Source organism: Eleutherodactylus coqui, chromosome 5 (genome assembly GCF_035609145.1).
Source record: "Eleutherodactylus coqui strain aEleCoq1 chromosome 5, aEleCoq1.hap1, whole genome shotgun sequence".
Classification (NCBI taxonomy): Eukaryota; Metazoa; Chordata; class Amphibia; order Anura; family Eleutherodactylidae; genus Eleutherodactylus; species Eleutherodactylus coqui.
Window position 1 is genome coordinate 167,725,359 of NC_089841.1, and position 15,202 is coordinate 167,740,560.

At 40.1% G+C, this 15,202-nt stretch overlaps 1 protein-coding gene across 3 annotated transcripts in view; it reads left to right on the top strand.

Moving 5' to 3' along the window:
* Positions 1-15,202, top strand: part of TTC28 (tetratricopeptide repeat domain 28) — a 543,332-nt gene that overhangs the window by 261,374 nt on the left and 266,756 nt on the right. For all 3 annotated transcript variants that reach the window (XM_066603685.1, XM_066603686.1, XM_066603687.1), the window contains 2 exons: positions 2,629-2,901; positions 6,841-6,971. In XM_066603685.1, coding sequence (XP_066459782.1) covers positions 2,629-2,901; positions 6,841-6,971 — 404 coding nt within the window. The remainder of the gene's footprint in view (positions 1-2,628; positions 2,902-6,840; positions 6,972-15,202) is intronic.

Here is a 15,202-nt window from a genome sequence, read left to right on the forward strand (position 1 = left end):
AAGCTCAATTATGTATTGATCTGGAGATGAATCAGTTCGAAAATCTACCTCCTCTTATACTTCAGAATGAGTTCTGAGGTGTACATCATTGTTTAGTATGAGCCTAGCTTCCACCACAGACATTATACATGCCTTCCTTAAGGGATCAGCAAAGTATTGATTTCTCATTGGTGCAGCGACTCAATACACTCAACTCAGCCCCTGTGCCATAGTATTTTTAAGAATGGAAACACATATTAGATTTCCTAGCACAGGCTCCTAGACATAAAGTAGTAAATATACTAAATTATACTCAATAGTGTTTTGCTATATAATGTAAGAACAATACACAACCAGGAGGAAACACCCAATCATATCAAATATACCATCTATCTTTTTTTTCTATAACAATGTCGATGGTAGGGGATATTTTAAGACCAGTTTGAAATTCAACTTTCCCTTAATAATTATCTTTTAAGGCATTAAGGTACATGGATGTATGGGATTTTGTAAGCCTTAAGAACAATTTTGTGTATTTTTATATATTCTGCCTCCAACCCAATTATTATCCATCACATAAGTCACTTGCGTGCTTTCCTCATTCAGTGAGTAGCTTTTTTGCAGCCCACATGGACCCCTTGCAAAGTCAGTTACTAATGAGAACTCTGCTTATGTGCAGGTGGAGTACTTTAAATCATGGCAATGCTGACTGTTGTATTTGTCATTAAGCTATTATGTCTGAGAAACCAAGGTTTCTTAAGGATCTCTGGGAACAGACTTTAAGATCAGCAGAGTTTCTCTCAAGTAGCTAAGGAGCCTTTAAGCATCTGTGCCAGACATAATTGAAATTGAACCTGAAATTGAAACCCATAAAACAGGCCAGTTGCCACATTACAGATTGCCCTCTTTGTGTCCATTGGCCATGCCTCTGCCCTGAAGCATTATTTGAAAAAAATATATACATTACTTCAACAATTTTTTTTTGCATGCTGTGTGACTGAAATGACGGAGTCATAAAGTATTAACCAAGGAAAAGTTACATCATTACATTAAGCTGAAAAAGAAGAAACCATTTAACATTGATTGGTTTTCATGAAAGTCTTTATGATGGAAATAGGACAAAGTTAAGACATTGTGTGGTCATGAAGAACTTACCTAGTGTAAATCTCTTTAGCAGAGAGAGTACAAATCTGTCAGCAGGTGCCGGCCATTTACTGTACTCTGAGTCTAGAGCCCTTTGACTGACTATGGGCTGACAAAAACAACTTTCTTCAGTAAAAATCTGACGGATTTGTAAAACGGTAGAAATGGGGATTTTAACGTCTCTGTCCTAGCACAGATCTCCTGTGCCAGGGGAAGTAGGAGCTTGAGTATCTGATGATAAGCAGGCTCCAGCTGTAACAGCTGGAACCTGAGAAACTGCAGATCCAAGCCATTAAGCCCCTTACATGCAGCAGTCAATTCGACCGTGGCATGTAAAAGGCTGTCACCCATTGGACCCTAGTGATGTAATTGTAGCTTCTGATAGGTTGTTATGGCATCCTAGAGGCTTAGAGATGGCTTCCAGGTCCGCCATCAGCCTCTGGCAGAGACGTATAGACCAATATAATACACTGCAATATTGAAAGATTGCAGTGTAAGGGTGCGTTCACACGAGCGCATAAACGGCACGTTTTTGCGCCCAATCGTATATACGTGACCATCTGAGGCATTGGTTTCGAATGTATTCGTTCGCACGGGCGATTTTACGGCGCGTAAAAACAGCAACCCGAAAAAAACACGGAACATACGCGACCGACATACACGCCAACGCATATTCGATGGCCGAAAAGATAGTTTGCAAAGTAGGAACAAACGATAATACGCTTTCTAGCTCTGGTCATGATCTCCGAAAAACGTTCCTTCCGGCGATTATACGCTGCGCACGTGCGAACGTAAATATGCCTACGCTCGTGTGAATGCACCCTAATACAGCAATGATCAATTGTGATGTCTTCAACTCCCCTAGTCGGACATAAAAAAAGTTAAACTGTAGAAAAATTGTTATATATATATAGTTTTTTTTGTTTTTTTTTAAATTGTGAAAAAGTTGCAAGGCATAAAAAATTTATGTAAGTTTAGCATCAACGTAATCATACTGACCTACACAATTCATTTAACATATTGATATTGCACGGTTAATGCCGTTAAAAAAAAAAAGCATGCTGGAATTGTAGTTTTTGTTAATCTTGCCTTTAGAAAAAATGGAAATAATTGAGCTAAGCGATGTATGGGATCAGCAAAAACTAGAGCTCATCCCATAAAAAACAATCCCACATTAGACCCATTGGTGGAAATATAAAAATGTTATTGGCTAAAAGGGGTCAGTTATTAAATGGTTAATATTTGGATTAGACAGCAATTACTTTTGTCCTATTATTTCTTTTGTTTACATTTTCTTCTATTTTTTATATTGTATATAATAATATATGCATGTTCATCATTCCCATTCAATTATAATTATATATTATAATTATTTAAGTTATTCTCCGGTTGTGAAGAAAAGCAGTATTATATGTGTTATTCATAAGCCATTCATCAGTACAACCTTCATACAAGTTTACGTTTATTAATTTTTTTTTTAATAAGATTGTATTTCACTTCTTTCAGAATCTCTGGAACCTACATATCAGCAACTTCAGAAGATGAAACTGGACAAGAGCCCCTTTGTGGTGGTTTCCGTGATTGGTCAAGAACTTCTGACGGCAGGGCATCATGGTGCTTCAGTGGTTGTATTAGAAGCTGCGCTAAAAATTGGGACTTGCAGTCTAAAATTGAGGGGCTCGGTATTCTCTGCTCTCAGCAGTGCTTATTGGTCTCTCGGGAACACAGAAAAAAGTACAGGATATATGCAACAGGACTTGGACGTAGCAAAGACGCTAGGTATAGCCATAAATTCTGTGTTTGTCCTTGTCTACTTGGAAAACTTCTAAAGCTTGTGTGATACTAATTGTATTAACATCTGCGACAGGTTGCCTAACTTCACTCTAGCAAATATGTATTTTCGACATTACTTAATTGCCCTATAAGGACATGTTTATATACAGTAGAAATGGCCTGAAACCTGCCGAAAAATCCATGTATTATAGGTGGGTTGTGCAGCAAAATTTCCCACAGCTCTTGCTGTAGATTTCATTCTTTGGAATCGGAATCAGGTACAGAGCCGGGTCAAAATCAGGAGGGACTACAAGGTATAAGACAACAGGCAGAAGGGCTAATCAAGGCAACAGGTGCAAAAGCAGAACAAGTAATAAATGCAAGACAGAGTCAGAACAGGAATGAATTAGGCATACAGAGACGTAAAGTCAACACAAACAGACCAGGAAGGAGAACACACTAATAACTGTCGGGAAACGAAGGGCTGAGCAGGTTGAGGTTGAGCGCCAAGCATACCCATTGGCTGCAAGAGGGACACATTGATTGGTGTGCTAGCAGAACTCGATTGCCAGGTGGGAAGAACTAAGAAACACACAGCTCAGAATGAAAGGGATACATGCACAGAAATAATACACAGAATACAAACGTCCCCTAATGCTACCGTCAAAATTACGGCGCTCAACACAAAAGATACTTTATAGGCAAGCACATGAATTTCTGCAAGCATATTCAGGTGAATTGGACAGCCAGTGCAATTTCTTCATCAAATGTGCTGTTTGTGAACATACACTTGCATGTATTGTACTTCACCTATAACAAATATGCTATATGTAAACTTAGCTTAAAACATAGACTATTACAGAAATTAAAACTCCAGTTTGGAGGCAGGCAAGTTCATATAATAGGATATTGCATTATGTGAACTATACAGTATATGCTTTTATTAAATCCTCTGGCCTTCAATTCCAAAACTGGTGGTGTCCTTAGAGGGTTAATACTATGGTACAAACAAAGATGACATGGTTTAATCATAATACTCATAGGGCATCCCAGTTGTAAATGTCCTAGGATCCATGTGTGAATAAAGCCTGAATAAACATCGGTTCTCTTTCCCATGTTCATTCCATTCTTCTTATTCTACAACACTTACAATATTACAAAAAGTACTTTCCATCTGTACCTCTATGGCTACCATATAACAAGCTAGACCTGGCGCCTCTGGTTTAATGCACAGTTATTGGTTTTATCTATTATTCTATAGGAGACCAAAAACATTAATAAGATTTTTTTGATCTTAATCATTAAGTAGATGGTCAGCTAAGGAAACCTGAGTATTTTGGAAGAGGTAGATGAGATTTGTGAATGTAGTCAAAAGAGATTCGGCTGAGGATTGACCTAGTGGCTAATGGTCCAAATAGTTTTATTGATGAGAATCCCGTTCAGAATGATGATGACCACCATAATACCCATATTACTGCCTTGCAATTTCCTCCGTGAAGAAGTACAAGAGAAATGCATATTATTCTGGATACAGTTTCGTGTAAAAAGGACCATTAGTCATTTGTATGTTGAAACGGCAACAGAAAATCTTTTTCTGGTCCTGCAAATACCAACATCATTAAATCACAGACTCAGCCTTGTCATTTCACAGATTTTTCATTTTGAGGTAGTCTTTTACCTCCATTTAGTAACCTCATTCATCCCACCTTTCTGCTGTGTGGTTATGTAAATAGGTTTTACAAGCCATGTATTACAAACTTCCATGGCGGAGATGTCAACCTCCAGTGACCCAAGTCAGTGCAATTTGGCTGTTTGTAGCCATTAAATGGCAATTTAATGGGTTAGTGCTGACGTCTGTCACAGAGACACGTCTGGAGTCTATAAAACTGCTCATGCTAAAACCAGCAAGAGAGACTCCAAGTCAGGAAAGCTTCTAGCCTCGCTCTCCATACAGAGAACGTGAGCCATGTCAGCATTGTTATTTTTTTTTCTGCCAGATCTACATTTTCTGAAGGTTTGCAATATTATGTATCAGAAAATAAAGAACCTGACAATTTCACCCAGAGCTGTATCTGTTGAAGGCTCTTAGGCCGCTGTACTCTCTCTCTAGCTTCAATTTGCCAAAACAGTCATTAGTATCATGAAACAAAGGGTAGATTACAGGAGAAGTGTTGGCATGTAATTGCAAAATATTTCCTTTAAGAGATTCTGTCATCAGATTCATGCTGTCCAAAGCATGGGCAAGCATGGACCCAGGACATATATGCCCACTGCCCCTATGTTTGTTTCATTCTGAAACGTTGTAGTATTTCAGAATGAACACACTTTGAAGTTTGACTCAGAGATGAGTTCCGAGTCACGGGGGCGGGTGATGCCGGTCTCTCTCCGCCTTATCCTGCAGAGTGACAGCTCTCTTCCTGTTTATGTATAGGGAGAGCTGCCACTTTGCATACTGTGGGTGGGGAGAGGCTGACTCAGCCCGCCCCCTTGACTCCGAGCTCAGATGACAGTCAAACTTCAAAGTTTGTTTATATTACAGTACTTGGGAATAAGACACCCACAGGGGCAATAGGCATATCTCTCCCAAGTTCATGCTGTCCATAGACTGCAATGATATTTATAAAATCACCCAAATACTCTTATAATAGCCTGCAGGCTTAAAGGAAATTTCAAATCCCATTTACCTATTTTGCAGTCCCAGGACCAAAATAAAGTCGGAGGACATATATGAATATTTGGTGTTTGTTAACAATTCTGCAGGGCGTACATTGCAAATGTAAGATGTAATACAGGTGAGGCTTTGTTCACATCATGTTAGAGACATACATTTGCTGTATATGTCTGGAAAGCTCCTGGTGTATACATCAAACATATCTATAGGGCTCCATTCTCCAGATGGATGTCAAAAGAGTGTCCTTTCGACAACCCTTGGCTGAAATCCCATTAATTTGGTCCATGTAATAACGCACTGGGCTATACTAATCTATGCAGAGGCATCTAGTAAAAGAACTAAAGTGGTATGGTTATATACATGTTGTCTATGAGAGACATATGCCACTGTATATCTATGTAGTGGCATACATCAGAGACTTTCATTGGAGGTACAGTAGGCGTTGGGAAATCCTGAACACGGAATTGAACACTCAAGCTTGATATGAACTGAGCAGATGAAGAGAGTAAATTCATTGTATACATTATATCAGGGCTTTAGTGTTTATGCAGTTCCCTAATATACTATTTAAAGTGGGTGAAGAGGAGAGTCAGCCCATATAAGGCCACCTGTAGACGGGCGGAAATTCTGCAGCGGGATTCCCCGCAGAATTTCCGCCCCTGGACGCCTGCATAGGATTGCATTACAATACGCAATTCTATGCAGATGGCCGCGGTTTGTCTGCGTGAAATCACGCGCAGAAAACAAACCGCGGCATGCTCTATTTCACTCCCCAGCCGCCGGCTCCGGTCTGCGCATGTGCCGGCTGCCCGGGAGTGGGTGAGTTCCGCGCTGCTCTCTGCAGGCGCTTAGGTCGGGTCCCACTGCGAGAATTCTCGCAGTCGGATCCGACCCGGCCGCCTGCAGGTGGCCTAACTCAAAGTGAGCCAAAGTTAACAAGTTTGCTACATTATTAGAAATAGTTACATTTTGGTTTGATTTTATTTTTGCTTCTTTTCATTTGTTGCAACATTGAGATGCCAGTGCTCCTTCCACCTGTTATATGGCTATTTTTTCCTGTTCTATCTACATCCTTTTCGTTGCTATGTACTGCCATGGGCAGCTGGAACTGTATGGGCTATTTATATTGCTGGAGAATACTAAATAGAATGTTTTTCCTTGTATAAACTGTCCTGCAAGGCAGAGTTTAGGTAAAGCGCTGGATGACAGACTTGTTAGTTTTCTATACTGTGTAGATACATTGTTCATAACCTTATCGTCTTCATATAATGTAGGTGACCAGACGGGAGAATGCCGAGCCTATGGGAATCTGGGATCTGCATTCTTCTCCAAAGGAAACTTCCGGGAGGCACTTACTAACCACAGACATCAGCTAGTTCTTGCCATGAAACTGAAGGAAAGAGAGGTAAGCAACCTGTTTCATGGTGTAAATGTACTAGAAGATGAATTGCGGGTGTACTTTGATTTTCCTCTCTATATTTTATATCAGCACTTGTCACGCTTTGATTTGTTGCGCTCAGCCAGGCTTGTATATGTCATAGACCAGTGAGCAGCCTATTTCTTTGTGTTTTCCACAGTAATACACATTTGAACTCTCAAGATGTTGGGCTTTTAGACACATAAGCATGTGATTTCTGTATTTTTATTGTACAAGATGAAAGCTTAGCCTTTGGTATGAACTGGGAATTGGAGGAATATAGGACAGTCAGAGCACATCTCCTCTGTCAGTATACAAGCCTATACGTGTATTCTGTGAGTAATGAATACTCACAGATTAGTGAATATTGAGTGCTATAACTGGTGTTGGATATTTATCAACCTGTTAATAAAATGTTGGGAAGAAATGTCTCTGATGTGTCTATATAACAGCAAACTACCTACACTGATCTGGTATTCCCAGAGAGTAGACCAATTCTCAATTTTTCCATTCCATGGGTACGCAGCAGAAATGCTGTGGATATTCCGCAGTGGAAATCCACATCGAAACCTTATCAAAAACTGGGTGTGGATTTTGACGTGATTTTTGCAGCGGATGCACAACAGATTTCACCCTTCCAATTGAATAGTACCGATTTCAACGTGTTCAACGTGTACCCTGTGGATATTTTCTGACTCCTCACTGGCTTTTAGAAAGTAAATGTTGTAGGCTTCAGTCATCAAATCTACTTAACAGAAAAAATTGCCTTTTTTGCTTTTAACAACGAATCAGAGTTCAAGTAGTATTTCTTTAACTGATCTGGGAACATGAAAGCTGCACTGTGATTGGTTGCTTTTGACAACAGGACCAGTTTAGAATCTATATGCAATGCAAACATTGAGTATTTGAGATAATCACTCTCCAAGTAATGAGTATGTAGTACTGCTGTGTTCGCTGATGGCTAAGTTCGCTATATACGTTAGCCTAAAGTCAACCAAACCTTCTTATTCGGTACGTAGCATGGGATTATGTGGAGTTTAGAAGCCCATACATATTAGGTAAATGTCAGCTCATCTTGACAATTTTGACTGAATGTTCTTATGTACAGTATATATATATATATATATATATATATATATATATATATATATATATATATGTTCTCTAAAGTTTCTTATAAGTTAATGTCTGACCCAGTAAAGAGCCTTGAAACACAACTCAGGTTTTTTTCCAACCCTTCCATTTGGAGGAGACCCTGGCTTGACTAAATTCCATGTTTCAAGATTATTTAATAGCTGGGCATTAACGTGTGGGGTAGCACCTATACATGGCTTTACAAAACTATTTTCTTCCCCCTGGAGGAGATCTAATTTGCACATCTGTATGGGAGCACAAAGGAAATCCAGAACGGGCTGTACATTATATTACTGCCAGAATCACGTTGTGTTGGAAAGGGGCTCTGTAAGTTAAATTTGCACAAAATACAGTTTTCTCTTTTGGTTGAATTTACCCTTCAGTATTCATATTTGGGATCCAATGTTGGCATCCAAATTCTAATAGCTGCAGGCTTGTAGGCTTTGTATCTGCCAGCCATGTATGTGAACAATTTATGGATAATTAACATGCTTAGTTTGAGCAGGCGGCATCTACTCTCATTTGTGCTGAATCTCTTTTTCCTAGAGTTCTTTGCAACGGAAGGACACAGACAGACGCCATAGGCAGCAGAGTTAAATTAAGCCATACATTTTGTATTGACCTTTCATTTACCATCCATAGTTTGGACCTCCTACAGTATAGAGTAAAACTCCCATATCCTCCTTTTTGTGCGTTAGAAAAACCCAACTGCAATTCGCAATTGAAGTACTCCATTGCTGAAAGCTGTCTGCTTCCCAAATATAACGTAGACATAATTTATGATATCTTTCTTCATAAATGCATGCATTATGGAGCCCAAAATACAGAACTATCTGCAGATATTGTGTCACTTGTAGTCGAACTCAATTAAGCTTTGGAAATAAATAAGCCATTTCATTATGACTAAATTGATATGTGATATATATAACGTCATCTGTTTTACTGCTTGCTGTATGCAGCAAATCATTAGCAGTACTGAAAGCTGGAGGCATCTGCAGCAAAGCTGCTTTCTGTCATTCATGGATGCAGTCTAACCCCAAGTATAACTATGCTTGCAGAAATGTTTATATGACCATCCTCTAGTTGTAGCATTCGGTAATACTGCCCAACCCTGATAACTGTAGGAAACTAAAGGATTCTGCTATGAAACAGCTTTTTAGGTCCTACATCTAGGGTCTTTCAGAGACAGTTGCCCCTCCAGTTAGACATTTTATGGCGAGGGGCACTATTCATCCTTTAAAATCATTTTCAGGGATCTGCCCAGGGGTCTTGGCTCCTCTACGCTCAACTGACTGCTTTATGGCCAGTCTGTCACCATGTGGCCTGGTTAGTTGTTACTTGACCTCGTTTGAGACATTGTGTCTCTGAAGCTCAGCCCACCTCTCATACAGTGTCATTACTTGGCGGGTTGCTCTAGGCGATGCGTAGGAAAGGGGCAAACCTCTAGTTCCCAGTTACACGGACCTTCAAGGAAGAATTAGGACCTAGCTTCTCATCGGAGGATTGAAGTAAAACATTTAACCTTAGAATATATTTCCTGCCTCCTGTAAATTACTTGAGTAAAATTACAACATCCTTTCCAAATCGTATAGAACTCTGGGTCTGCTACATCCATTCTACTCTGAGTGTTCTCCAATATGCTGGTGATATGGTACAAAAGTGGGCATGCGTGCGCACATTTGGTATGGTTGCGAGAACATTGTCCTCTTTTGGTCTGCCATAAATACTTTGTATAATAGGATGTGCTGCTCTACTTTGATTTGGTCACCTGCAATGGACCTACTTTCGATGCTTCCTTGATCTATCTCCTCTTTGAAAAAAGCCTACTTCATTTCTTTTTGCTAGCAGCTCAGTTGGTGATGCCACATCATTGGAAGTCAGTGCAATGTCCAAGTCTTTTCGAAAGGTATAAGACTCTTTCAATGATGTGTAGAATGGAGGAGCTCATTCCCCAAGACCAGGACAGACATGATAGATTCCTGAAAAATAAGACCTCTTCAGTGAATTTTATGAGCTCTCTGCTTCGCTTAGTAGCCTTTAAAATTTGGCACAATTTCCAGCACCTTCCTACCCCCCCCCCCCCCTTTTTTTTTTCTTTTCTTTTTTTCTCCCATTTCCTCCTTCCCTTCTTCCTTCGTTTGGTGTTCAATAAAGTTCCCTGTTTGGGATATGCTTCTTTCTTCAGACTGCTTTCAGGATTTGGAGGGGATTTATATTTTGAATGTTTCTTTATCTTCTCTGCACTTGCCCTAATTTGGTACGATAACCATGGATCATGGTGTTTTGTACAGATTTTTAAATTTGTTGAATAGAAGTGAATGAACCATAAAACATAACTTTTTCATAATTTATAGCAAGGATCTCTGAGCACTTAAACTCTCTCCTTGTTTCCTAAAGTGCGGTTGACCAAGACAATGTGTTTTTTTTTGTTTGTATCTTTTTCCATTTTTTTCTACTTGGGGAGATATTCAGAAGTGTAAATCTAGATAAAACATTGAGATGCCATTTACCGTTTCAATACTGATTTAGAGGTTTTTAGGGCATTTCAGCCAAACACCATATTATGATGTCCCTATTCCACTTTTTCTTACAATTCAGTTTGAAGAGTATGGCTTAGGGTGTTTTTTCATGGCAAAATAAATTGAAACAAGCATGCAACCAGCAGTCACGTAGCGATCGTATATTGTTCACCTGGCATGCATTTGCACTGTGCAATAATTGGGTAGTTTTTGGCCTTCATTTGAAGATATCCATGCCTCCAGTCCACCCTTCTGCCACTGCTTTCTATTGAGCAAATCATTATAACTAGAGATGAGCGAGCATACTCGCAAAGGGCAATTATTCAAGCGAGCATTGCCCTTAGCGAGTACCTGCCCGCTCGGAAGAAAAGATTCGGGTGCCGGCGGGGGGTGGGGAGCGGCGGGGGAGAGCAGGGGGGAACGGAGGGGAGATCTCTCTCTCCCTCTCTCCTCCCTGCTCCCCCCTGCACACTCCCGCAACTCACCGATCTAGCAAATATTTGCACGATAATTGTGCCGTGTAAAAGGGCCCTTACGTATCATCCTATTGCCGCACAGATCTACTTAATGTGCCTATTGGTATTAGACAAAATTGAACTGAATCCGCTGCTGTAAGCAACATCTGCCGATAATCTAATATCTATGGGAGCAAATTGTCATGGCAAAGAAGAATCAAGCATGTTGGATTTCAACATGTCCCATCCTTTGTTTCCACTGGAGATAAACCTCTTTCCCATTAAAGTAAATAAGATGAGCTGTAATAACATAGTCAGCATTTTTTGTAATGCTGTCCTACCCCTTTAAGACATGAATTGAGAAAAAAATATCATATGACCAAGAGTACTTTTATATGAGCTGACTATTGGCTGAAAAATCGCTCAAACATTTTACCGATAGTCGTCCCATGTAAAAATGGGACCCGACGGGGTAATGAGCAAAAAATTACTTTTTAGTCACCTAGTTTCAGTTCACTGAAACAAAGCGACTAATGAGCGACTTTTCAGTGTAAACCAGCAATTCTTCCTTTATAAACAACTGCCTGTTCGCTGTGAATGGAGGCGGCACACTGCAGCTTTTTCAAATGAACAGTTCTAGGAATAATGATCTTAGTTTTATCATGCACATAATAAAGTATATATATAGCTGTGTCCTTTCTTACTCTTCCTCCTGGCTCAGTATGTTCAGATATGTATGTCCTAAGATAAGCAACATGATTTTGTGATATTCTGTCATGAGATATCTATCCTGCATGGTTATTGTGGCCACCCAGTGGTTGTGGTTAGAGTTGAGCAAACGTACTCTGTCGAGCTTGATGCTTGTTCGAGTATTAGCGTACTCGATGGTACTCGTTACTCGAACGAGCATCAAGCCGTGTTCGACCCCGCCCCAGTTTTTGGCTCCTCCCCGCTGTGACATGCCTGTTTTGGCCCCTACCCGCTGTGACGCAGCACGCGTCATTGGCAAATTTTTTGTCTGGTAGGGGGAGAGAAAGACAGAGAGGGAGAGAGAGAGAGAGGGGGGGGAGGGGGAGGGAGAAGCACAAACCAAGAAGAAAAAAAAAAGCTCAGGACCTGGCGTCCCACATACAAAAATGCACGAGTCTCCCATTGTAGTCAATGGGGTCCGTTACTCAAGTAGAGCTCTTGAATTTTACGAAAAGCTCGACTCGAATAACGCAGACCTGAGCATTTGGGTGCTCGCTCATCTCTAGTTGTGGTGTGTGCTGCGGAATGCAGTGGTTCTGCTAGCATCATGCAATATTGTATTGAAAAGCAAAACAATAAATATATATGCAGTTTTTACCTATACTCAATGGATAGTGGGACATGCTGCAATTTAATAGGTCGGGAAGGGTATCATTGCACCTTAAGGAGAGCACCAAGAAGGTGAGTGAGGAGGAGACTTATAAGGCCACTCATGCTCCTCTATGCAAATAAGGAGGATGAAATAATTCTTCTGCAGCGCCACCTATTGGAAGGCAGCATTCCTGCAGGCCAATATTAGACTCTTTATACAAGTTTTTTTTAGCAATGACTGGGAATTGCCTTATTTGCAATTTAATAGGACACACATTATATAACATTGCTTTGCCCTATGAAACATATGTGGATTTTATTTTGGAAGACCTTCATGTTGGTTTAATGACCTTTACTAGACTGTGAATCTAATGTCCAATATTATAAAGGATGGGATTATGCAGCCGCATAATTTTTAATTAGTTCACTTTCAGCCATGCATCAACGGAGTGATAAAGCAAGCATGATTTAAAATTGCTCTGTAAGTAAAAACAAAGGAAACTTAGAACATGAAAAGTTGAGGCAAGTTAGATAACACCCACTGACATCCAAATGGAGCCAATTAATTATACAGGGTCCTTAGTAATGTGCATGTTATAAGGCCTCATTCTTAATGCAGTACTTTACTCTTGACATGCTAGAAAGGGGAATGTGCAAATATAGATAAGATTTCTCATCACTTTTGCAATTAAGGGCTCAGACACACACCGGATCTGTGTTCATGGAGTCTGCATAGAAGTCTACGGAGTTCCCATGGCTTCATACCAAGAGCATTACTTGTAGTGGAAAATAATTCTTTGACTTGGTGTCCTTTGGAACATGGGAGCATTTTCTCAGTTGGATTAAACCTCTTTACGAGTGTGTATAAAATCTATGGCAGCCATAACACAGTAATGCACATGATATCTACTAGCCATATAGTCTTCGTGCTCAGCCTACGGCTTGGATGGGATGCATAGGAAAGATTGTTATTTGACACCTGCACAAACAATTGGATGTTATTGACAATAAACAGATATCCAGCTAACTTGAAAACTGAAACTTTTGAATTTCCTTTTTGGAAATGGTTATAGGAAATTGGCAGTTTGATTCTGATGACATCATCTGGCCCACAAGCCGTCCTAAGTATATAAAATTATTGTCCTTGGCATAGCTAGCATATTTGTGTAAGGCATGCTTTTTCTTCAAGAGTCTCACCCTGCTGACTGATGTAAATTCCATTTTACTCCTGTAGGGATGTTTTTCATGCTTAGAAACAGCCAGTAAATAGCTTTCCAGTTGGCTTCCTTACCAGGCTGTGTTCAAGCTTCGGTTTGTATCCTGTTTTATAAAAAAACACTGGTGCAACTGAGATAATTGATCTCTGGTCACATTTGTTTTTGTCCAGTTTTTCAATAGTTGCAATAAACATTATTGTTCCATTGACTTTAATGCTAAAATGAAGGTTGAAACAACATATAGGAGGTTTCCGAAGTATCTATCGCAAATGACTCGTATTTCAACAAATGGCAAGAACCTTGCCATGGCTGCTATGAAAAAAAAATCGCAGCATGTTCTATCTTTGGGCGTTCCCTCGGAACGCCTCACCCATTGTTTTCAATGGGACATAAAAGACAATGCTCGCCTATGTGAATGTAGCCGTAGACTGAAAATTTTGCAGAAACATATAGTAGAAGGGCTGTAGGCTGTGTTCACATAATGCAGTTTTAGTTGCTGCATGTCTTTATATGTATTTTGTATTATGATACTCCTTAAACTTATACAGCGCCATTTGCTGAAGATGTAAACTTCAGCAAAATGGTCTTTCCAATTTGCAGGGGTCGGACGAGAGTTCGGTGAAGTAGGCTACCACCTAGGGTGTCATTGGAAGAGGGGCATCATTTATAGATGAAAGAAAAGATACAACACTGCGACTGTACATTTCTTTGTAAAAGTTATTGAATGCTGTGCTCGAATGGCTGATAAAGCTGTAGGTATGAAGGCTGACTTCAGTGCTTCAGTTAAGTGAATATGCTAGACCCCATCTACACTGACAGGTGATCGCTCAAAATTCACACAGTTTTGAGTGATCATTTTTGCATACCTAATAGTAGCTAAGTAGCTACTATACAGTTATACAGTCAGAGCAGGACACAGCCGCGGCCTCTAATAAAACAATACAGCTGTTTTTCATAAGCAAACAGCTGTATTGTTCTGCAGGCTTACAGCCTCTGCCTGCTGTGAATTCACAGCAGGACACAGGCACAGAGAATCTTATCAGTGCAGCCGGCTGTGATAACAGCCTGCTCCTCTGATAACAACTGATCGCTCAATTCAAGAAAACTTGAAGTGAGCGATCAACAACTCGTGCACGAAAACTGCACAATGTCAGTGCATTTAGACGTAATGAGAAACACTCAAAAGACGGCTTTGGTGACTTTTGAGTGATTCTCGTTGTGTCTAAATGGCCACTACTGTAGTAGGATCTAAAGCCAGCTCTTTATTCATATATAACAGGCATGGGTAATGGGATTAAAAAGAGCACTGGAAATGGGTGAGGAGTAGAGGACAGGGGGCAAATAAATAAATGGTTATCAATCTGCCAACTGTCATGCTGAACTAAAGTGTAGGGAGGCAAATTCTAAATGCACTGCCTTGGGCACCAAGAGAACTTGTCCCACCCTTGCCCATCTATGGCCATAAGCTTCAATAATACTGGTCCTTCTGCACTCAGTCATGACTTATTCATGAGTTCTATGGAACAAGACAACTAAACAGGATGCAGCAATAA